Source organism: Danio aesculapii, chromosome 2 (genome assembly GCF_903798145.1).
Source record: "Danio aesculapii chromosome 2, fDanAes4.1, whole genome shotgun sequence".
NCBI lineage: Eukaryota > Metazoa > Chordata > Actinopteri > Cypriniformes > Danionidae > Danio > Danio aesculapii.
In genome coordinates, this window is record NC_079436.1 from 977,368 (window position 1) to 1,000,045 (window position 22,678).

Genomic DNA, 22,678 nt, shown 5'->3' on the forward strand with positions numbered 1-22,678 from the left:
GTCGGCCATTTGCAGGCTGTTTTCCAGCCATTTCAAGCCAGGCTGGAAAATGACTGTCCAAAACCAGCTAAAACCAATTTGACCAGCCTGGTTTAAGCTGGTTTAGGTTGGTTTTTGCTGGTCATCCCCCAGCCTGACCAGCTAAGAGCAGTCTGGAAATGGCTGGAAACCAGCCTGCAAATGGCCAACACCCCTCTAAAACCAGGCTGGTCAACTAGCTAAAACCAGCCAACCAGCTTGTTGGGGTAGTGGTAGACATTATCAAAATACAAATAAATGGGTAATTTAATAAATAATGTAATTAATTCTCTAGTTAACTTCGAGCCGCAGCTGTATCCCTTCTAGCAACAACCGAAGCTTTCCGAACATATCCGAACCCGCGCGAGAGACAAAACTCTTGCATCACATGATCTGAAAGATTGATCACATGTCTCTGTCGCTACATGCGCGGACGAGGAGGAGTTTAGTCCAAAACAACGATAATTTAACGCAAAAGAAAGAGCTCCAGGGTTATTAAACGACATTGAAGCAATTAGCATTATTCGTTTGAACTGCTCTGGAACAATTAGTCAGGAAAACTGCAGCTATTTACTCGTAAGTAGCATATTAGCAGTGAGAAGCGTCATTTATACACATGTACTACTAATTTTAGTCAGAACATAACATGACTATCCTCAAGTAAATCAACATTTGCTGATTGAAATACATATTTAAAAGCATGCAAAGCAGATTAGATATAACGAGATAAAATAAATAAACCAAAATAAACTGAATAAATCAGCAACAACAAACCACATAAAAACAATAATAACAAATACTTCTGATTATTTTTAACACTATAACTATTTGGCTTAATACTAATTATTTTTAATAATATAAACTATGGCTGCACAATAATGGGAAATAATTGCAATGCCGTATTTTGCTTTTCTGCAATATATTTTGAGACTAAATCTATTTCACCCGATGGCTTAAATAACTTATTGTAGATTATTTAAGAACGATTGCTGTGATTTTAGTGCATCTGCTTAATATATGATAAACTAGATAAATACAAAAAAGATTCAAAAGAGAAAATAAAATTGTGCTTTTACTATATTTTATTAAGAAGTCTTAGTAGTCAGCTACAAATATGGAATAATTAAATGTAAAACAACACTTCATAGGCTTTTGCTGTTTAATTTAAATGCAGTTCATCTTTGCTAAAGCTACACATGCGATCATTTCTTGCACAAACTCACATAAAACACTTTATAATGCCTATTAATTGTTATTAATCCACAAATTACATGCATTTCAAATCAATTTAATCCCTATTTGATGTTGCACATCATGCAATGATGTGACTACGGTGGATGTGCGCACATATATGCTGTATAAACATGAAATAAAACAGAACATTCTGTTTATTGTTAAAACTGAGAGCGTCAAATGTGAAACGTATTAAAGGAGTCATGCTAAAATGGCTAAATGTGCAGATCTGGTGATTTATGACCTGCATTTCTTGTTTTTGTTTTTATATATCTGTTTTTTGTTCCTCAGGTTTGCTTCTTAAAATGTGCAGAAGTAAATCCTGTCCATCAGGAAAACTATGTGAAGCTGCCGATAACTTCATGATGAAACATTAATGCGGACTTCATTACAGAGGAGACTGAAGATATGAGAGATTCAGAGTCATCACAAAGAGGTTTGAAGGCATTTTTTAAATGTACAGTACTGTTTTGAACATTATTTCACTCTTATTCTGACTTTATATTTCCACATATGTTATTTGAAGGGTCACTCTACAGAAATATCCTCTTGTGGTTTGGTAAAATGCCTTAAAATCATTTTCCCATTTGAACATACCCCATTACTTTTACATGCAAATTTGCACATATCAGCTGCACATATAACATTGTATATAGTAATATAGCTGTACATACACTTGTTACTTTTATTTATATATATTTATATCTACAGTGCAGCAGAATTACAGAGACATGACAAAAAACAGATAATTAATATATATATATATATATATATATATATATATATATATATATATATATATATATATATATATATATATATATATATATATATATTAATTATCTGTTTTTTGTCATGTCTCTGTAATTCTGCTGCACTGTAGAAACTATGTGCGAACACACCTGGCAATAAAGCTCTTTCTGATTCTGATTATTCAGTTAGCTTCATCTAAATCAAGAAGCATTTTCTAGACAAGCAAAATATATGGTATTAATTTACAACCCCAAATCAGAAACAAATGTTGGGACAGTATGATAAATGTAAAATAAAATAAAATAGTGATTTCTAAATTGACTTTGACTTGTGTTTCATTGCAGACAATACAACAAACATTACTTAACGCGTACCTCACGAATTTTATTGTTTTTATTTAAAAATAAACACGTATTTTTATTTTAACTCTTGCAACACATTTCAAAAGAAGTTTGGACAGTAAAGCATTTAGCACTTTGTAATGTTGCTGTTCCTCTTCACAACACTTTAGGGACTGAAGACACCAAGTGATGAAGTGTTTCAGGTGTCATTTTGTCCCATTCTTCCTGCAAAAAGTCTTAAGGTGACAGTACAGGGTCTTAGTTGTCACACATTCTCTATTGGAGACAGGTCGGGACTGCAGGCAGGCCAGTCCAGTATCTGTATCCTCTTACTCCGCAGCAGGACTTTGTAATGTGTGCAGAATGTGGTTTTGGTTTGTTTTATTGAAATATGCAGGATTTTCGCAAGCTTAACTGGCGCTCTAGGCAAACGGCGATTGTGGCGCCGTGATGGTCTTCATGCCGCCCTCACGCAAGTAAAGAGGGTGGGGGGTATTCTTATATCGTCTTGCCGCAGAAGTATGTAAAGGGGGGCTGGTGATGATGTGTTGTCGCGAATGAAAGTGAAGAGCGGGGGCGGGCAGTGTTATTGTCATGGACGATATTGAAGCGCGGGGGAGGGGGTGGAATTGTCATGGACAATATTGAAGAGCGGGGGGGGGGGGGGGATTGGGTTGTCGCTTATAAAAAGTGAAGAGTGGGGATGCGGGTGATATTGAAGAGCGGGGGTGGGGGTAGGAGTTGTCGTGGATGGACGAAAGTGAAAAGTAAAGAGGGGGTGGGGATGAGGTCTCGATGCCGCCCCTAGCAAGATGTGCCCTGGGCAATCGATCGTCCATATTGCCCATGCCTAAATCCGCCACTGGAAAAGGCAGCAGCATATTGTGCTCTAAAATCTCTCTGTGCTTTTCAGCATTAATGGAGCATCACAGAAGAGCAAGTTACTTTTGCACTGACACTGACACTACCCCATACCATGACAGACCCTGGCTTTTGGACTTTCTGCTGGTAACAGTCTGTACAGATCCTTTTCTTCTTTGTTTTGGAGCACATGGCGTCCATTTCTCTCATCTGAAATAGCTGGAACACTGATTTATCTGACCACAGTACATGTTTCCACTGTGTGATGGTTCATCCCAGATGCCTCCGAGCTCAGAGAAGCCTGCGGGGCTTCTGGACACCGTTAACATAGGGCTTCCTTTTGGCACAGTGCAGTTTTTACTGGCATTTGTGGATGTAACTACGTATAGTGGTACTTGACAAAGGTTTGCCGCAGTAGTCCTGAGCCCATGTGGTGATATAGCTTACAGATGAATGAGGATTCTTGATGCAGCGCCCCCTGAGGGATCGGAGATCACGGTTGTTCAAATTCGTTACATTACTTTCAAAGTGACATTCAGAGTCGAATGATCTCCGATTTTCCCATGTTTGCCATTTTGGGTGAATCCAGAATTTTCAGTTTTGGTTTCGACACATATTTTTATTATCAATATTGAAAGCCAACATGACCTGTTTATTTTTATTTGTTTATGTTAGACTCTGAGGATGCAACAGAGGACAACCAAGAACCAGATGAAGACTACCAAGACTATCAGAAGACCCAAAACATTGCAGATGGCGAACAATCAGAAAACACAAGTCAAGAAAAACCGACGAGATCTGAAGCGCGACCTTTTAGATGCCTGCAGTGTGGAAAGACCTTCAAAAGAGCTACGGATGTGAAAAGTCACCTGCGCTATCATTCCGGCGAGAGACCGTACACCTGCGATCAATGCGGGAAGAAGTTCATCCTAGCGTCGCATCTAAAGACTCACCTGTCCGTGCACACCAACGAGAAGCCCTTCCTGTGCTCGGTTTGCGGCAAGAGTTTTACGCGGCTCTTCACGTTTAAAGATCACGAGAACATCCACAGCGGCGTCCGGGCGTTCACCTGCCCCGACTGCGGGAACACCTTCATCACCGCAAACGCACTGAAGATGCACCAGCGGGTTCACACCGGCGAAAAACCCTACAAGTGTTCACACTGCGGCCGCAGATTCAGCCATTCAGGAGGATTGCGGCGACACGAGCGCATTCACACCGGAGAACGGCCGTATCACTGTCCTCTCTGCGGACGGAGATTCACTCAATCCAGCAACCTACTAACACACGCCAAACGCCACTGTCCGAAGTCCCGCTAGCAGAACGATAATCACTGATGTTAACACTTATATAAGAGTTGTTGTCTTGTTTTTTGACCACATATCTTAAAATTTCTATGAACCGGAAGCTGCAAATGTTTTTTTTGTTCTTATTGTGATGCAGAGAAACAGAATATTAAATGAGAAAACAGTGGGCGTGGCTTGTTTTTGTCTACTGTGAGCTGATTGGATGTAGTAAAGTAGGTGTGTCATTCAGTGTGTGTGTGTGCGTGTGTGTGTGTGTGTGTGTGTGTTTGTGTGTGTGTGTGTTTTGGGTGTTTCCCAGTACTGGGTTGCAGTCGGATGGGCATCCGCTGTGTAAAACAAATGCTGAATAGTTGGCGGTTCATTCTGCTGGGGTGACCTCTGATAAAAAAGTAATGATGCCTTACACTAGTCTTAATAAACCCAAGACTTTAACGCTGTCACGTGGAGCAAATCCAATCTACAGGTCAAATATATTAAACTGGATGTAAAATAGGCTTTAAACCAGTACAAGTCTACAAATGGTGAAAGGTTATTGCGTACCAATAACCAACGTATCTTCTTTGCTGGTGTTGTTGTCACTTTGCTAACATGGATGATAATTTAATATTAATCAGATGATGTTGAAAACAACTTTGAAGAACAAAGTTAGCCAGAGGTCTGTTTACACAAAAAAAATATCCGGCATATATGTCAATTCACCTGCAATGTTTCAGCAAAGAACACTTAAATATTTGATATTTTAAAGAAGAGATCCTAGGTATGTTTAAAAGACACACACACACACACACACACACACATACACTAGTATTAAATCAGTTATTTGCTTTTACAGGGACCTACATGTCAATTTAGAACATGTAAATATAAATAATATAGATTAAATAGAGGTAGAAAAGACTCTTGGAAATCAAATTAAGAGCTCAGCGCAGCTTTATGACGACACAACACATTAAACTAAAAGTCTCTTTCAGTAACGTCACGTTATCATTTTATTTGCTAAAAAGTGACATCTATTTACATACAGTATAAAAATATTAAACTGAAATAAATTTACTGTGATTTTTGAGTACCACAATAACCAAAATAAACGATGATTTACGGACGTGAACAAGACTTTTATTTTGAACGGTGTTGTCATAACTTTGCATCGCTGTGTGTGTCTGAGGGGATTCTGTACAGGAGAGGTTTGTTTATATACTTAAACCTTCACTATTTAACGCTGTTTTAATGTATTTAGGGCATTTGTTTCACAGAGCATTGCCTCTGTAATAAAGCGTATAAAATGTTTAACATTATATGTAAAGCGGTGGTGTGGACAGACTTTTATCGCAACATTTAGCGGTCATAATAAACATCAGTATCATGTCGAGAATGTGTCATTGCTTAAACTTATAATACACACGTTTTATTACGTTTTATCATTAAAATTATCATTATTGGATACAATTTCTCCTGATATTGGCACAATAAAGTTCTCACCAAATAAATAAAGTTTCTTGTGATCGTGTAATTTGGTGAGACCTTTATATTATGCTACGATTACATTAAGATCTTTATATTAACTTTATATTATATTAAGATCACGAGAAGCTAACAGATTATATTAATATTATTAACAAAACGTAATATTATTAATAAAGCAGTAATATTATTAATAAACGTATTTAATAATTATTTTAGCTCCTAGAATCAATTCCACTTCATTTCCCATATCCTTTATGAATAAAAGTATTGGATCAGTAAGTTTAAAGACAAGTTAATCATAGTTGTGATCTAATTGTATTCCTTATAGACCATTTCAATGTGGTCATGTCATTAGCCCATGAACATTTCCTGCTTGTTATCAAACTATTGCATAGCTTACAAGAGGCAGTTCAATCATAACTTAATGTTTAAACGGCTATCATAACATTAATAATCAATATGTGGCTCTTTTTGGATTCTCGGAAGCTCTAGAAATTAAAAATGTGAAACAGGAAATACGTTAGGACCATTGTTATTGTTTACATGTCTCAAAATGGTCTTCATTGCAATGGTTTTAACACCACCGGTGCCCAAAATATAGTATAAAGCACAATTATCAAAATACAGCTTGATTAATGAACATGTAACAGTCAAACTCAACATCCAAAAACACAGTTCAGTTATATAGATATTAGGATATCATTATTTTTTAATCAAAGAATACTTTTTAAACTAATATATTTGTAACCGGATCTGTCTGTTGGCTATTTCCTATTGTAAATATTTGCATTTTATTTTATTTTATCCAGTGAATTCTTCTCATCATCTGAAAAATGACAATGTGCAAAGACCAGCGGTAAAGGTGGAACTGCTGAGATCTGCGTCACATCAATCTACAATCATGGAGTGTATTAAAGAAGAGTGTGAAGACATCAATATTTCAGATCCATGCACTGTGAAAGATGAAGAAACCGAGGAACAAATAGGTTCGTTTGCTTACTCAAGTGTTTACTCTGAAGAAATGAAGGTATTTTTGGGGTAACACTTTAAGGTGTCACACAGTATGTTCCATGTACTTACTATAGTAATTACAATTAATTATGCATAATTACATACAACTTGATGGCTTTCTAACTATAATTATATAGTCATACACTTAATACACTTCATCTACACATAGACATCACCTATATACTATAGTACTGCAAGTTAACTATGCTTATATGATAACTTTAGCTGTTAAAATCTCTTAGTTACTAGTTAATTAAAGTAATTAGCAACTAATAAAGTTATGATAGCTAATAACGTTTCTGATTTTGATTGTAAGCAATAATGTGGACCTTTTGTAAAGCTGCTTCAAAACAAAAATTAATGTGAAAAGTGCTGTACACTTGAATTAAATTAATTAATATGACTAGAGGACACCTTAAAATAAAAGGACACCTTAAAATAAAATGTGAGTTTTTACACACGTAGTTTCACGTCTAACACCTTTAGCAAATAAAATAAACAACAGTAAAATGTTAATATTTAGCTTCTTTTTAACTGACTTAATATTTTTGACTTACTATTATAGATATTTGGACTAGAAACAAGTTTTTACCATTGACCTACTGCAAATATCCATTCTCTAGGTTTGTTTTATTTATTTTTTTACATCTAGCACATTAAGCAACTACAAACAACAACAACAAGCAAAATAATCTTAATTAAACATTGCTCACCTCACTGACAGATTATTTTACTTGATTTAAAATAAAAACTCATTTAATTTGGACTCATTATTTCTGAAAACAACACTATATTTTGTGCTTGTCTAGAAAATGCTTCTTGATTTAAGAATTTTAAGATATTTGGACGAGAAACCAGATAAACGCACTTGCAGTTTTTTGCAAGTAAATGAATGCTTTAATATGTTAATTTCAGACTGCAAGCCTCTATAGGAGGAAACTCAAGAGCTGACATACTGAATAAGATTATTTAGCTTAACCCATTAGCAGATTATTTAGCTTGTTTGTAAAAAATAACTTAATTTTGACTCATTATTAAAGATATTTGGAATAGAAACAACACAAAAACTTTTTTGCATTTTTTTAACAATTGACGTACTGCAAATATCCATTCTGTTCGTTCCTTTTATTTGATTTTTTTTTTATATCTAGTACATTTAGCAAATAACAACTTATTTAAAAGCAAAAAATATAATATATATATATATATATATATATATATTAGCCCCCCTGTTTATTTTTGTCCCCAATTTCTGTTTAACTGAGAGAAGATTTTTTCAACACATTTATAATCATAATAATTTTAATAACTCATCTCTAATAACTGAATTATTTTCTCTTTGCCATGATGACAGTAAATAATATTAGACTAGATATTCTTCAAGACACTAGTATTCAGCTTAAAGTGACATTTAAAGGCTTCACTAGGTTAATTAGGGTAAAGTTAGGGTAATTAGGCAAGTCACTGTATAATGATGGTTTGTTCTGACTATCGAAAAAAATTGCCTAAAAGGGGCTAATAATTTTAACCTTAAAATGGTTAATAAAAAATTGAAAAGAGCTTTTATTCTAGCCGAAATAAAACAAATAAGGCTTTCTCTAGAAGAAAAAACATTATCAGACATACTGTGAAAATTTCCTGAATCTGTTCAACATCATTTGGGAAATATTTAAAAAAGAAAAAAAAATTCAAAGGGGACTAATAATTCTGACTTCAACTATATATTTATATATCTCACCTCACTGACAGGTTATTTTACTTGTTTTAAAATAAAACACTTAATTTTGACTCATTACTTCTGAAAACAAGACAATATTTTGTGCTTGTCTATAAAATTCTTGATTTAAGAATTTGTAGATATTTGGACAAGAAACACGACAAAAAATAAACAAGAAAAGTATTTTTTTGCAGTGTGTGTGACATTGTTATTATTATATTATTATTATCATATACAGCTCTCAACATAAATGAGTACGCCCCATTTTGAAAATGAACATGTTTATCCATTTCTCAGTGATTATTGGTCATGTATTTTGCTTTATTTGAACAAAACAGATTTATCAAACAAATTGATTTAGTAAAATAATATTTTAGTCATCAAATTATTTAGAAAGTGAAAGATAAAACAATTAAATTCATGTGAAATTTTGGAAAAAAAATTACAAACTACAAAATGTCAACTAAATGTTTTTCTTTTTACATTTTTTTATTTAATATTTTAAATAAGTGCTAGTTTTTGGAGCGTTATCGTAAGTTATTTAGTTAGATAAGCTTCAGATTTGGCTTCAGCACTGACTAATCTAATGTATATGCACAAATATAAGTTTGTAAAGGTTCCTATAGACAAGCGCATCTCAACCATGTTCCTGGAGGCCCACCAGCTCTACACATTTCCCATACCTCCTTAAGCAAACACACCTGATTCAGATCATCAGCTCATTAGCAGAGACTTGAGACACCTGTAATGGGATGACAGTCTAAAGAGACATCCAAAACATGCAGTGTTGGTGGTCCTCCAGGAACGTGGTTGAGAAACACTGCTATAGATGAATATTCATTTAAGTGAGAGATTTGTGAGGGGTGAACTCATATATGCTGAGCACTGTAGATTTGGACAAGAAACAAGAAAAAAATCAGCATTTTTACCATTGATGTACTGCAAATATACAGTCTGCAAGGGAATGAATCCTTCAGTGTGTTAATTTCAGACTGTACGCCTCTAAAGGAGGAAACCCGAGAAGTGAAAGAAGAGGATGAAGATCAGCACATTGACACGAGTGCACAGAAATCACTCAGTTGCACAGAAACACACAATAAGCGCTCCAAAAAAAGACACCAAAAAACAAAACCGAGCTTCAAATGCTGTCAGTGTGGAAGGAGTTTCTCTCGTGAAGGACACCTCGAGAGCCACATGCGGATTCACACCGGAGAAACCCCGTTTATCTGCACACAGTGCGGAAAGCGCTTCAATCAGAAGGGAAATCTTTACAGCCACATGAAGATCCACAGCGGAGAGAGTCCGTTTAGGTGCCATCAATGCGGGAAGAGCTTCAACCAGAAGGGAAACCTGAAAATCCACATGAGAATCCACACCGGAGAGTGTCCGTTCACATGCACACACTGCGAAAAGAGCTTCTCGCTGAAGGGAAACCTCACGAACCACATGAAGATCCACTCCGGAGAGAGAGCGTTCGCATGCAAGCGCTGCGGGAAGAGCTTCACGCAAAACAAAACGTTAAAATCTCACATGATGATCCACGAGGGAGAGCAATACGGACGTTTGCATCACAAATCCAGTTGTTTTGACGCCAAATGCTCAGATAGACGCTTGATAACTGATGATGGAGGAAAACTAACAGCTGAATGTCCCGAGTGTGGGATGGGAATCTCAGATGATACACATTTAACACCTGCCGAATTAGAAAAACCCTTCAAATGCCTGCAGTGTCAGAGGAGTTTCCCACTGAAGAGGTTTCTCCAGGTGCACTTGAAGATTCACACAGGGGAGAAGCTGTTCGTATGCCAGCACTGTGGGAAAACTTACACACACCAGGGAAACTTCAAGGTAGGCGAACACACTTTATACCTATTACATCTGACAGTGCAGATATTCTTTAACATACTAGTATTCAGCTTAACCTTCCTGTCGTGTTCGGGTCAAATCTGACCGCTTTACAACTCATAAACGTTGTGTTTTATATCTGATGATATCCTCCTCACTATGCATCTGAACATATAAAAGTGATGATCACCTCTTTCATTGATTTTGGAGTGTTTTAATCAACCTCCTGTGGTGTTCCCGGTCAAAAGTGACCGCCATAGGAAATGAATGGGTCTCCAGGCTATATTCATTCATTAGACAGAAAACATCCCCACACACACCACCCCAACTCACTCACTCACTCATTTCAGACTGAACAATGCCTAATCTCTTTTACACGCTTATATGATCCTCCAGCCTGATCTCACAAGGAAACAGAACTATTTGACGTTTTGTTAGTGGCTAATTCATAAGAGTTCAGTCATACAGAATTGTATGACTTTTAAAAGGAGGCGTGGCACCTAACCCCACCCCTAAAACCAATCGTCATTAAGGATAAGCAAATTGTACAAAACTGTATGAATGAGATCGTACAAATTGATATGGATTAGCTACTAAACCAGGGATGGGCAAACTCGATCCTGGAGGGCCGGTGTCCCTGCATAGTTTTGCTCCAACCCTAATCAAACACACCTGCTTGTAGCTTTCTAGTGATCTTGAAGACACTAATTAGGGTGTTCAGGTGTGTTTGATTAGTGTTGGAGCAAAACTCCGCAGGGACACCGGCCCTCGAGGATCGAGTTTGCCCATGCCTGATATTGACGCTGTCATTAAAACAGACCGGTCAATTTTGACCGGGAACACTGAAGTAAGAGGCAGGATGTGAACACGACAGGAGGGTTAAAGTGACATTTAAAGGCTTAATTAGGGTAAAGTTAGGGTAATTAGGCAAGTCGTTGTATAAAGCTGCGGTCACACCAGAGTTTGTATGTGCGGCGCTGTGAAAAGGGGCGGGATTAAACAAGATGATTAGACATTAATAAAGCGAGCGATTGGTCCATATTTTAAATTTCTGTACACAGAGGTCCTGTTTTGATCCTCAATTTGCTCTCACGCAGTCAAGTGATGCGATTTCGCAGGTCAGAGTTCACCAAGCTTGAACTTTGCACCGCAGCGAACTGCAAAACTTGACGCATGACCTTGCGTTTCCGGTCTGACGCATTCGCGTGCGTATGAATGGAAGTCTATGGGAGTGGTTTGTTCTGGAGACAATCCAAAACTAATATTGCTGAAGGGGCTAATAATATTGACCTTAAAATGGCTTTAAAACTATTAAAAACTGCTTTTATTCTAGCTTAAATAAAACAAATAAGACTTTCTCCTTGAGAAAAATACTATAGGAAATTTTAACGATGTCTAATGATATTGACGCTGTTATTGATTTTGACATAACAATGTTTATTATCACTGTATATTAAATTATTGAATATGTCTACCTCAAGGTTCACGTTCGGATGCACACCGGAGAGCGGCCGTTCATTTGCCCTCACTGCGGAAAACAATTCCATCATGAAGGAAACCTGAAGAGCCACATCCGCCTGCACACCGGAGACAAGCCGTACCCCTGTCCTCTCTGCGGAAAGAGCTTCGTCTATTCAACGCATCTCAAAACGCATCTGGAGTTTCATTCTGAACGCGGAAAGAGTCACATGCTGGATAGTGAATATGCAAATGAGCAGAGCAGCCAATCGGAGGACAGCCGGTTTAAATGCGATTGCTGCGGTAGAAACTTTCTCTCGCGGTATCATTTAGAAGTGCATCAGATATGTCGAGGCGACGACAGACCTCATGTGTGCTGTTTCTGCGGCATGAGCTTTAAATGGATCGGTAATCTAAAGTCACACATGAGCTGGCACGGCTCTGTGAAAGCCATCGCAGGCGTGAGCAAATCACATACACCGCTACGGTTTAATTCTACAGGGAATACTGACGAGGGTTGTGGAAAGCTTTCTGAAACAGGAGCTGGAGGAGGAGTGCAGAATGGAGAGAAACTGTACTACTGCTCGACATGCGGGATGAGTTTCAACACATGCATTTATTTGTTGGCTCATAAGAAGAAGCACTGCCCGAAGTGAACTGTAAAGGCTCTTTGGTGCCATTTTTATAGGTTGTTTTTTAATCAAGTGGTTCTGGTGATGTGCGAAATTCAGATGGAGGGCAGGAAAGTAAAAACTGACTCGGAGACAGAGCGGAAAGTCCATATTTTTCTGATTTATACCATATTTCAAAGGAGATATGAACAGAAATGAGCACATATGTTGGCCATAATGATCCTTATATCATGAAGAGGGCCGAGTTTTCATCGAGGCTGTATATACCAGTGTTTCCCAACCCTGTTCCTTGAGGCACACCAACAGTACACATTTTGGATGTCTCCCTTTTCTGACCCATTAACTTCAGGTGTTGGAGTCTCTTCTGATGTTATGATAAGTTGATTCAGGTGTGTTTGATTAGGGAGAGGTTGAAAATGTGTACTGTTGGTGTGCCTTCAGGATCAGGGTTGGGAAACACTGAGCTAAGCAACTGTAGAATCACCTCAACAGATTAATTACTATAACTGTTGTTACCATAGCAACCATAGAATCACCACAACAGTTTAATTACTATAACGTTCTGTTACCATAGCAACTGTAGAATCACCTTAACAGATTAATTACAATAATGTTCTGTTACCATAGCAACCATAGAATCACCACAACAGATTCATTGCTATAATTGTTGTTACCTAAGCCAGTGTTTCCCAACCCTGTTCCTGGAGGCACACCAACAGTACATATTTTGGATGTTTCCCTTTTCTGACCCATTAACTTCAGGTGTTAGAGTCTCTTCTGATGTTATGATAAGTTGATTCAGGTGTGTTTGATTAGGGAGAGGTTGAAAATGTGTACTGTTGGTGTGCCTTCAGGAACAGGGTTGGGAAACGCTGGTATATACTATAAGCTAAACACACTATAGTAAATACTATAGATAATTACTTGAAATAAAGGCTCGTATTAATTATATCATTGCTGTGGTACGACACAACTGTAGTAATACACAAATCATTAAATAGGCTTCAGTTTTCTGTGCTATAATTATACACCATCACGATGCACCATGGTTAACACTAACATTATTTCTTCCAGTTTACTATACTACAGTATTCTCTAGCATTCATTAACAAAGAGTTTCATTAACACTGAGGCTTGATTGTTGGAACTGAAATAGACCGCTTTCCCAGAGATGGGTTGCTGCTGGAAGGGCATCCACTGCGTAAAACATGCTCTGGATTGGTTGGCGGTTCATTCCGCTGTGGCGACCCCAGAAAAATAAAGGGACTAAGCCGAAAAGAAAATAAATGAAATAGACAGAGCCATTGACTAACTAAAAGCTGCTTTAAAGTCCAGCAGAGTGCGTTAGTTATGCACCTATGGAGGTCCAAACACTTATACACTGCTGAATACACACAGGATGATCAGTAATACACAAATATATTTACAGATGAAAACAATTAGAGGATTAAAATGATCCAGAAATGATGATTTTCTACATCAATATAAACACCACTGCCTCCATGCCTTCTTCACCTCGGGGGGCTTTTTCAGTTTATTCATGACGATCTGCATCTGTATAATGTTATTATTATCAGCAGTATTATTGATTATATGCAGATTTATATCTGTTTTAATAAACACAAGTGTAGATTTGTCCAGCTGTGGGGTTTTGGAGACGTCTGCATCACCATATGGGTAATCAGAACAGGACGTGTGTTTGGATATAACTCAGTGTTTTGACCACACTTCATTATTATTGTTCATTTATTCCTTTGCTGGAGATTAGAACTGAATTTAGAAATAGTTTTAATCAAATCTTTGCGCTTAACAAAGGAAATTAAATATGTGGGCTAATGGATGTGTTCAGTGGAGTGAGTTTCCACTGTTTCCTTACTCCACCAAAGTAAAGGAGTAAAGAGTAAAGAGAAAGTAAAGAGGCTGAATGGAGGAGGCTCGTTCTTTATCCTCACGCTGCAGATGCTCTGTTTAACTGTTTTCTCTCTAGTGAAGCGTTCAGTTTTTACACTCCGCCATGTAAATAGCGAATGCGCCATGGAGCGACGTAACTGACTCTTAAAGGGAATGTGAGACGAGACTCTGATTGGTTTAATGCACGTCATGCTCAAAAACACCAGGAACTCATTAAGAGAACAAGCTCAACCCTGTTAGACCATGCGCCGGGGCACAGAGCTAATTTTTCCCTTCTTTAAATATCAAAAGTGGATTCAGACACGTCCTTAATGCTTTTGTGCTATGAGCTTTAGACTCTGCACCTAAATCATTAAAATAGAGCCCACAATGAGTTACAACCTCATCCCAAATCTTAAAGTATGAATACTGATCAAATAGTGCTACTCAAGTCATGTGGTGAACTTGTGTGCTGCAATAAATAATGCAGGAAAACAAAATATCACAATGTCATTTTTATTAAATATCAAGCAGCCCTAATATATCTCAAGAGAAGTTCCCTATTCAGACCGAATTATGTTCATTTTCTTTATTGGTAAAGACAATTGACATATTTGTTCAGCTTATTATGGCAATATTTGTACCTATATACCCCAAAAATAATTCCCCTTCGCCTATAAACATTGTATATGGTGCAAATATATCACTTGTAGTTTTGTTAAAATTTATTGAGATCTCTACGTGTGTCTTAATGCCAAATGTGACGCTCTTTTTCGCCCTGAAATTGTGGGATCAAGATTGGAAACTAACCTATTTGTTCCTCCGTTTCTTCATCTTTCACTCTAAAAGACTGTGGATCACTCGTCTCTTCCTGCTCCTCTTTTACATCCTCAATCTTTATATCCATGACATGTAGATTTTTCTTTTCTTGAGGCTTTGTCACATTTATAATGATGGGACTATACAATAAACAATTAAAAAACACAACATAAATAACTGTACTTGCACTTTAAACATCAAACACACACACACAACACACGTTTACATGTCCGTACACACACAAAAAAAAATTGTCAGTGATTTTATAATTACCAAAATAACACAGGTATAATAAGCAACCCTAAATATCACGTCAGTATATCAGTAATGTGGAAAAAATTAAATAATTGGCTAAAACTCAACAGTTAAAGTACTGTTAAACGTTATTTAAAAAGTGCAGCACTGTATAACTAAAATAAATTAGCATTTTACACACAAAAATCATAAGTAACCCTTAATTCTGTGCAGCTCTTGGTTATGTCCATCAATTGGTGTTTTTCTTTCTTGAAATACAGACTGTAAATGTGTTATTTTCATGAACAAAACGCTTAACGTAATGATAATTATTATTTTTTCCATTTTATTATGCAGTTTCAGTTATCAAAATGTATTTTCACTGTGATGAGTAAACTTAACTTCATTTGGGAACCCTCCATCTTGCTTTTGACGTTGTAAAATAATAAACAGCTTTAGTAGTGTACGATAATACATGTATATAAATAGTATACAAGTTGCATAACAAACTAATAATATATTTCTAATGCACATTAGATGGCTAATAAAGTATATTCAGTTGATTTCACAGCATTTAACATGTACTTTCTAACGTTAGTATGTTGAAGTGTAAAAATAAACGCTCCGCAACAGCTGTAAATGTACCTTTGTAAATGTAAATGTACCTTTGTTTCTCAGGGGTCGCCACAGCGGAATGAACCGCCTTGGAGTGTACAGAATAAGTAAATTAGTTTAAAATATCTAAACCAAACATAAACAAAGGCGTACATCCGAGCACAGAGCATTCGTTACCATAAAATGCCCAAAAAGAGACACAATACAGTTTCTCAGGATAAAATCTGTCTTGTTTATAATGTGACCAGGTAGACAATAGCGAATGTTAATTGCAGAAGAGGGTTTATTTAGACCTTACAAAGCATTAGGCTGAATATATTCGTTTCACAAACTGCGCAACATGATATACGCTATATCTATATTAATATCTATATTAAATATAAACACATTTGTGGAAATCAACATTTAAGCATGTGAAACGTTTTACGCAGCTCAGATGCTGAATAACGTCGCTTAAATCAGGACCACAGATTTACGTCATGACGCCAGAGCGTACCAAGAGGCAGAATAAAAGACCCACTGCCTTATCGCTTCTAAATTCCAAACTTGCTCATGTTTATTTATTTATTTATGTCTCTGTATCTCTCATTATGGTTTGAATAGCCCGGAAGATGCTTAAAAAAATGTACAGATAGTAACGTCACACTCTGTGGTCAGCGCTCGGATAGGCAGAATAAAAGACCTTCTGCCGTATCGCTTGTAAACTCCAAACTTGGTAATGTTTGTTTGTTTATTTATGTCTCTGTATCTCTCATTGTGGTTTGAAGAGCCCGGAAGATGCTTAAAAATTGTACAGAGATAGTAACGTCACACTCTGTGGTCACAGCTCTCGGATAGGCAGAATAAAAGACCCCCTGCATCACTTCTACGGAGTAAATAATCTAACCTGCAGTTTATTTATTTATTTATTTTTTGTTTATGTCTCTCTATCTCACAATTACGGTTTGACGAGCCCAGATTTTATATTTTTTAAAAACAGAAATGGATTTGTAATGCAATTTTCACCTCCATATTTATTAATTTTACATTTAATTAAATTTCTGTGCCTGAATACTGTTTAGACTCCCCAGAAAACCACGAAGCACAATTTATTTCATTTTTCTTTGCTCTATTGTGTTTATCTACACTTGTAATGCATTTTAGTTTTTTTAAATAGAGATATGATGTCTTATAAAATTTATCTCAATCTCAGATTATACATTATATTTCAAATAGAGCTAGTCAAGCCATGTGGTGAACACACATGCATATTGCAATATATATTGCAGATAAACAAAATAAGTGTCATTTTTGTAAAATATCAAATAGCCCATGGGATATACTGGGATTTTCATGCACAACCATCTCTAGGGTTTACAGAGAATGGTGCGACAAAGAGGAAATATCCAGTGAGCGGCAGTTCTGTGGGCGCAAATGAGGTCAGAGGAGAATGGCCAGACTGGTTTCAGCTGATAGAAAGGCAACAGTAACTCAAATAAGCACTCGTTACAACCGAGGTCTGCAGAAGAGCATCTCTGAACACACAACACGTCCCACCTTGAGGCGGATGGGCTACAGCAGCAGAAGACCACACCGGGTGCCGCTCCTGTCAGCTAAGAACAGGAAACTGAGGCTACAATTCACACAGGCTCACCAAAACTGGACAATAGAAGATTGGAGAAACGTTGCCTGGTCTGATGAGTCTCCATTTCTGCTGACACATTCAGATGCTCGGCTCAGAATTTGGCCTCAACAACATGAAAGCATGGATCCATCCTGCCTTGTATCAGCGGTTCAGGCTGGTGGTGGTGGTGTAATGGTGTGGGGGAGATTTTCTTGGCACACTTTGGGTCCATTAGTACCAATTGAGCATGGTGTCAACACCACAGCCTACCTGAGTATTGTTGCTGACCATGTTCATCCCTTTATGAGCACAGTGTCTCCATCTTCTGATGGCTACTTCCAGCAGGATAACGCACCATGTCATAAAGCCTGAATCATCTCAGACTGGTTTCTTGAACATGACAATGAGTTCACTGTACTCAAATGGCCTCCACAGTCACCAGAGCTCAATCCAATAGAGCACCTTTGGGATGTGGTGGAACGGGAGATTGGCATCATGGATGTGCAGCTGACAAATCTGCAGCAACTGTGTGATGCTATCATGTCAATATGGAGCAAAATCTCTGAGGAATATTTCCAGTGGCTTGTTGAATCTACGCCACGAAGGATTAAAGCAGTTCTGAAAGGGGTCCAACCCGGTACTAGTAAGGTGTACCTAATAAAGTGGCCGGTGGGTGTATTTTTCTGTTATATGTACTTGCATGATCCCAAATACTTGTAAGAATGATACAAAAATCAAGAAGAGCTTTCTTCCAATCGCAGTAAACCGGTCATCATCACATGCTACTTGTGGAAACATTTGACTTCATGTCTAAGTAGATCAATAGATGATGGGAACCCCGTCATGCATAAATGGCAGTGAAAAGGCGCCTGTGCAGAGTGAACCCTCTCATGCCTCTTCAAAGATCCCGAATGTGAAAAGCGCCGTTCGCAGTGACCACACTCATACGGTTTCTCTCCGCTGTGCGTCCTCTGGTGCTCCTTCAGGAAGTACGCCGAAGAGAAGTCATTCCCGCACTCAAAGCACACATACGCCTTTACTCCGCTGTGAGTTTTCTCATGCTTCTTTAAATACTCAAACACCGAAAATGATTTATCGCAATGCGAGCATGCATACGATTTCTCATCGGCGTGGATTTTCAAATGCCTAACCAGCTGAGGCCTCAATACGAAGCTTTTCCCGCAGTGTTCACACTCGAACGGCTTTTCCTCAGAGTGGATGCGCTGATGAGTCTTCATGTTAGCAGCTTTCGTGAAGCTCTTTCCGCAGTAAACACAAGCGAAAGGCTTTTCTCCAGAATGGATGCGCAGGTGGTTCTGGAGGACGCTGTTACGGATGAAACTCTTCCCACATTGGGAGCATCTAAACAACCGCTCGCCAGTGTGAATCCTCATGTGATCCTTTAGCGTGCCTTTATTAATAAACCCCCTCCCGCATTGCAAACAGCCGAACGCTCTTTCTCCGGAGTGAATCTTGAGGTGTGTTTGGAGTACTCCGTTCTGCTTGAAACTCTTCCCGCATTGATTGCACGTATACGGCCTGTCAGCAGTGTGAATGCGTCCGTGATTTCTCAGCAGGCTTTTCTGGATGAAAGTCTTTCCACATTGCTCGCATTCGAACGGGTTTTCCCCGCTGTGAACTCGGACGTGATCATTAAGGGTTGATTTTTGGGTGAAACTCTTCCCGCAGTCGTGGCACGTGTGCGGTTTTGCGCCGATGTGCGTTTTAATGTGACTCCTCAGATTGGATTTGCGAGCGAAACTCTTTCCACATTGAGGACAGATGAAGGAAATGCTGGCTTCTGGTTTGTGAGCCGTGATTGGTTCCTGCACGAGCTCTTCGGTTTCTTCTTTCACTTTAATTAATCCTGCAATTAAATTATGCAAAATAGGTAACACTTTAGTTTAACTACAAACTCTCACTATTAAAGGAGATTTAATGATGTTAAATGCGTCGTTTTTTTGTTTGTTGAGTGTGCAGTGAAGTTTTAGCTCACAATACCCAACACAATCTCACGGCAATTCGTAACTTTTTGATTTAGTGGCTAATTCGTATGATCTAATTTAGTACAATATTCTGACTGTTACTGGATGTTTTTATTTTGCTCTCATCTCGACTCTCGTCATAAGTATTTATTTTCTGCTCTAGGTTCACCTTGCATCCATAGTATTTGATTTTGGCTCATAATTTCCAATTTAGTGCATCCCTAAAAAAATAAAGTAAATATGAATGAATTGCACATCTCTGCGATATGAATATTGCACATACGGTTATTGCGATAATGATCATTTCTTGATATATTGTGGAATCCTTGTTTATTAATACTTATAAAGTAAACATTCTGCACAATCTTATTTTACATCCCTAATCCTAAACCGAATGATTATTAAATCCTTGGGCCTGTATTGTTCACCCTGTATATGCTCCCCCTGGCTTACATTTGAATAAATATATAGTTCCTTCCATCTATATGCAGACGACACTCAGATCTATTTTCCTTTAAATCAATAAGGTGTAAATGGCTTTTTTAGAGGAGCTTAAACTTCGACTCTCAAGCTATTTTTTTATTTAAACTAAAATAAAGCTGAAGTAATTTTATTTGGGCACAAAGAAAATTCTCTGTTAGATGTCAATGTGGGATCTTTGGCCCCACATATTACCCAGTGTGCAAGAAATCTTGGTGTTAAGTTTAATGGAAACGTAAAATTTGACAAACGGATCAGTATTGTCGTAAAATCCTGCTTTTACCACCTCAGACGACTGGCTAGTCAAGCTACTTTTATCCCAGAGAAATTTTCTAACAGTGATTCATGCTTTCATAACAACTCATCTGGATTACTGTAACTCTCTATTATACGCTTATTTCACGCGGCCGCCATTTTAAAGAACCAAAGCGAGGCTGTGGTGGGAAGAAACGCGGAAGTATAGGACCAGCACTGTAAACATTGCAGTGACATGCTGTGGACTACAAACCTCCAGCTGTTGCCGAGATTTCAAAATGCAGATATGGTGTAAACATCACTTTAATATCAGTCAGTATATTAAAGGGCATCCACTGCATAAAACATATGCTGGAATAGTTGGCAGTTCATTCCGCTGTGGCAACCCTATCTAAATAAGGGACTAAGTTGAAGGAAAATCAATCATTTATAGTAAATACTGTAGTGTTTTTAAACCATACGATAGTGAAGTGTATTATACCGTATAGATTACAGTATTTACAACCCTGTAATAATGATAATAATACATTGTTTATGATGCATCTTAATCTCAAAGACCTACAACGTACATGTACAAATAAAATAAGAATGCAAACAATACTCACATAAGACACACAGTAATAAATCACACCGTAAATAATAATCAATAGAAACAATAAGCAAAATTACAGATCGCATACACACACACACACACATACATACATATATATATATATATATATATATTTGTTTTTTTTTATTAATTATTATATAATAAAGATTACTCATAAATCACAAATTAAATGCTAAAGAGTCTTACAGGAGTTTCCTAAAGCATCTGATCTATTGTATTAACTTCTGTGAACTGATAAACGGTAATAATTACTGCAGTAAACTTTAGTTTTACTATAGTGAACTGTAATGTATTGTAGTTTAATACACCCTGGATCATTTTTAGCAACCGCATAATCATTACAACAGATTAATTTGAGTACTTTACTACAGTATGGTTCAAAAACACTACAGTATTTACTATAGTATTGTTCATATGGGTGTGTAGTAACCGTCTTTCAAGAAATCAGTTGATTTCCTTTTTGCATATTGATTACCATGTGTAACGTTACAGCCATAGTTTTACTCAATACGGGCAGGAAGACAGTATTTAAAATGTCGACGCGTCACGATGTTTTAGAAATGATCAGAATAATACAGAATGTTAGGTTATGTTATATACTTAGTTACCTGTAGGTTTGTTTTCCTGCAGGTCGTCCATGTTTATTAAAGTAGCGTGCTGTTTACAAACGTCTCCTCCTCTTCTTCTTCTTCTTCTTCTTCTTCTTCTTGTGTTTGTTTGTCAGCGCATTACTGCCACCTACAGCTTTTCAAAACACCACAGCTCCGAATACTTTTAAAGACAAAACAGTGGCTCTTTTCTGTGTTAAAGTGCTCAGGTCTCGCTCGCGGAGGTCGCCTCACAGCAAGAAGGTCGCTGGTTCGAGCCCCGACTGGGTCAGTTGGCATTTCTGTGTGGAGTTTACATGTTCTCCCCGTGTTGGCGTGGGTTTCCTCCGAGTGCTCCGGTTTCCCCCTCAGTCCAAACCAGGGGTGGGCAAACTCGTTCATGGAAGGGCCGGTGTCCAGCACAGTTTAGCTCCAACTCTGATCAAACACACCTGCTTATAGATAATTAGTGATCTTGGAGACACTGATTAGCATGTTCAGGTGTGTTTGATTTGAGTTGAAGCTGCAGGACACCGGCTCTCCAGGAACGAGTTTGCCCACCCCTGGTCCAAACACATGCGCTATAGGGGAATTGATGAACTAAATTCGCTGTAGTGTATGAGTGTGTGTGTATGGGTGTTTCCTAGTGATGGGTTTCTGCTGGAAGGGGATCCACTGTGTAAAACTGTGCTGGATGAGTGGTTCATTCAGCTGTAGCGACCCCTGAATAATAAAGTGACTAAGCTGAAAAGAAAATGAATGGATGTTATTTTCTTTGTGCATTCTTTTATTATTATTATTATTATTATTATTATTATTAATATAACACCTGGCAATCATATATTTTAAGAAGATGAAACATTCATTCATTCATTTACCTTCGGCTTCCTTTATTTATCAGGGGTCACCACAGCAAAATGAACCGCCAACATAACATATCCCACATAAAAAATACTA

The 22,678-nt window shown here is 37.6% G+C and overlaps 3 protein-coding genes across 3 annotated transcripts; 2 read left to right on the plus strand and 1 right to left on the minus strand.

Moving 5' to 3' along the window:
• Window positions 1–437: 437 nt before the first annotated feature.
• Window positions 438–4,679, plus strand: LOC130235082 (gastrula zinc finger protein XlCGF49.1). Its single transcript, XM_056465465.1, has 3 exons — window positions 438–594; window positions 1,543–1,687; window positions 3,882–4,679. The coding sequence occupies exons 2-3, from the start codon at window positions 1,660–1,662 to the stop codon at window positions 4,523–4,525; spliced, it is 672 nt and encodes a 223-aa protein (XP_056321440.1). The 5' UTR covers window positions 438–594; window positions 1,543–1,659; the 3' UTR covers window positions 4,526–4,679.
• Window positions 4,680–5,612: 933 nt separating this feature from the next.
• si:ch211-241e1.5 (uncharacterized protein LOC567583 homolog) lies at window positions 5,613–15,199 on the plus strand. The gene is made up of 4 exons (XM_056470474.1): window positions 5,613–5,697; window positions 6,787–6,963; window positions 9,697–10,553; window positions 12,032–15,199. The coding sequence occupies exons 2-4, from the start codon at window positions 6,879–6,881 to the stop codon at window positions 12,662–12,664; spliced, it is 1,575 nt and encodes a 524-aa protein (XP_056326449.1). The 5' UTR covers window positions 5,613–5,697; window positions 6,787–6,878; the 3' UTR covers window positions 12,665–15,199.
• Window positions 15,031–21,821, minus strand: LOC130239359 (gastrula zinc finger protein XlCGF8.2DB-like). The gene is made up of 2 exons (XM_056470488.1): window positions 21,743–21,821; window positions 15,031–19,668 (listed from the first exon to the last, which is right to left on the minus strand). The coding sequence occupies exons 1-2, from the start codon at window positions 21,771–21,773 to the stop codon at window positions 18,584–18,586; spliced, it is 1,116 nt and encodes a 371-aa protein (XP_056326463.1). The 5' UTR covers window positions 21,774–21,821; the 3' UTR covers window positions 15,031–18,583.
• Window positions 21,822–22,678: the final 857 nt, after the last annotated feature.

What these genes read in the sequence shown, in the direction of transcription:
- si:ch211-241e1.5 (XM_056470474.1), top strand. Translation starts at nt 6,879, where the DNA reads ATGGAGTGTATTAAAGAAGAGTGTGAAGACATCAATATTTCAGATCCA. An exon ending in AGAAACCGAGGAACAAATAG is followed by an intron (nt 6,964 to 9,696) that starts GTTCGTTTGCTT and finishes TGTTAATTTCAG; the next exon opens with ACTGTACGCCTCTAAAGGAG. An exon ending in CACACCAGGGAAACTTCAAG is followed by an intron (nt 10,554 to 12,031) that starts GTAGGCGAACAC and finishes GTCTACCTCAAG; the next exon opens with GTTCACGTTCGGATGCACAC.
- LOC130239359 (XM_056470488.1), bottom strand. Translation starts at nt 21,773, where the DNA reads ATGGACGACCTGCAGGAAAACAAACCTACAG. An exon ending in GCAGGAAAACAAACCTACAG is followed by an intron (nt 19,669 to 21,742) that starts GTAACTAAGTAT and finishes ATTTAATTGCAG; the next exon opens with GATTAATTAAAGTGAAAGAA.
- LOC130235082 (XM_056465465.1), top strand. Translation starts at nt 1,660, where the DNA reads ATGAGAGATTCAGAGTCATCACAAAGAG. An exon ending in TTCAGAGTCATCACAAAGAG is followed by an intron (nt 1,688 to 3,881) that starts GTTTGAAGGCAT and finishes TGTTTATGTTAG; the next exon opens with ACTCTGAGGATGCAACAGAG.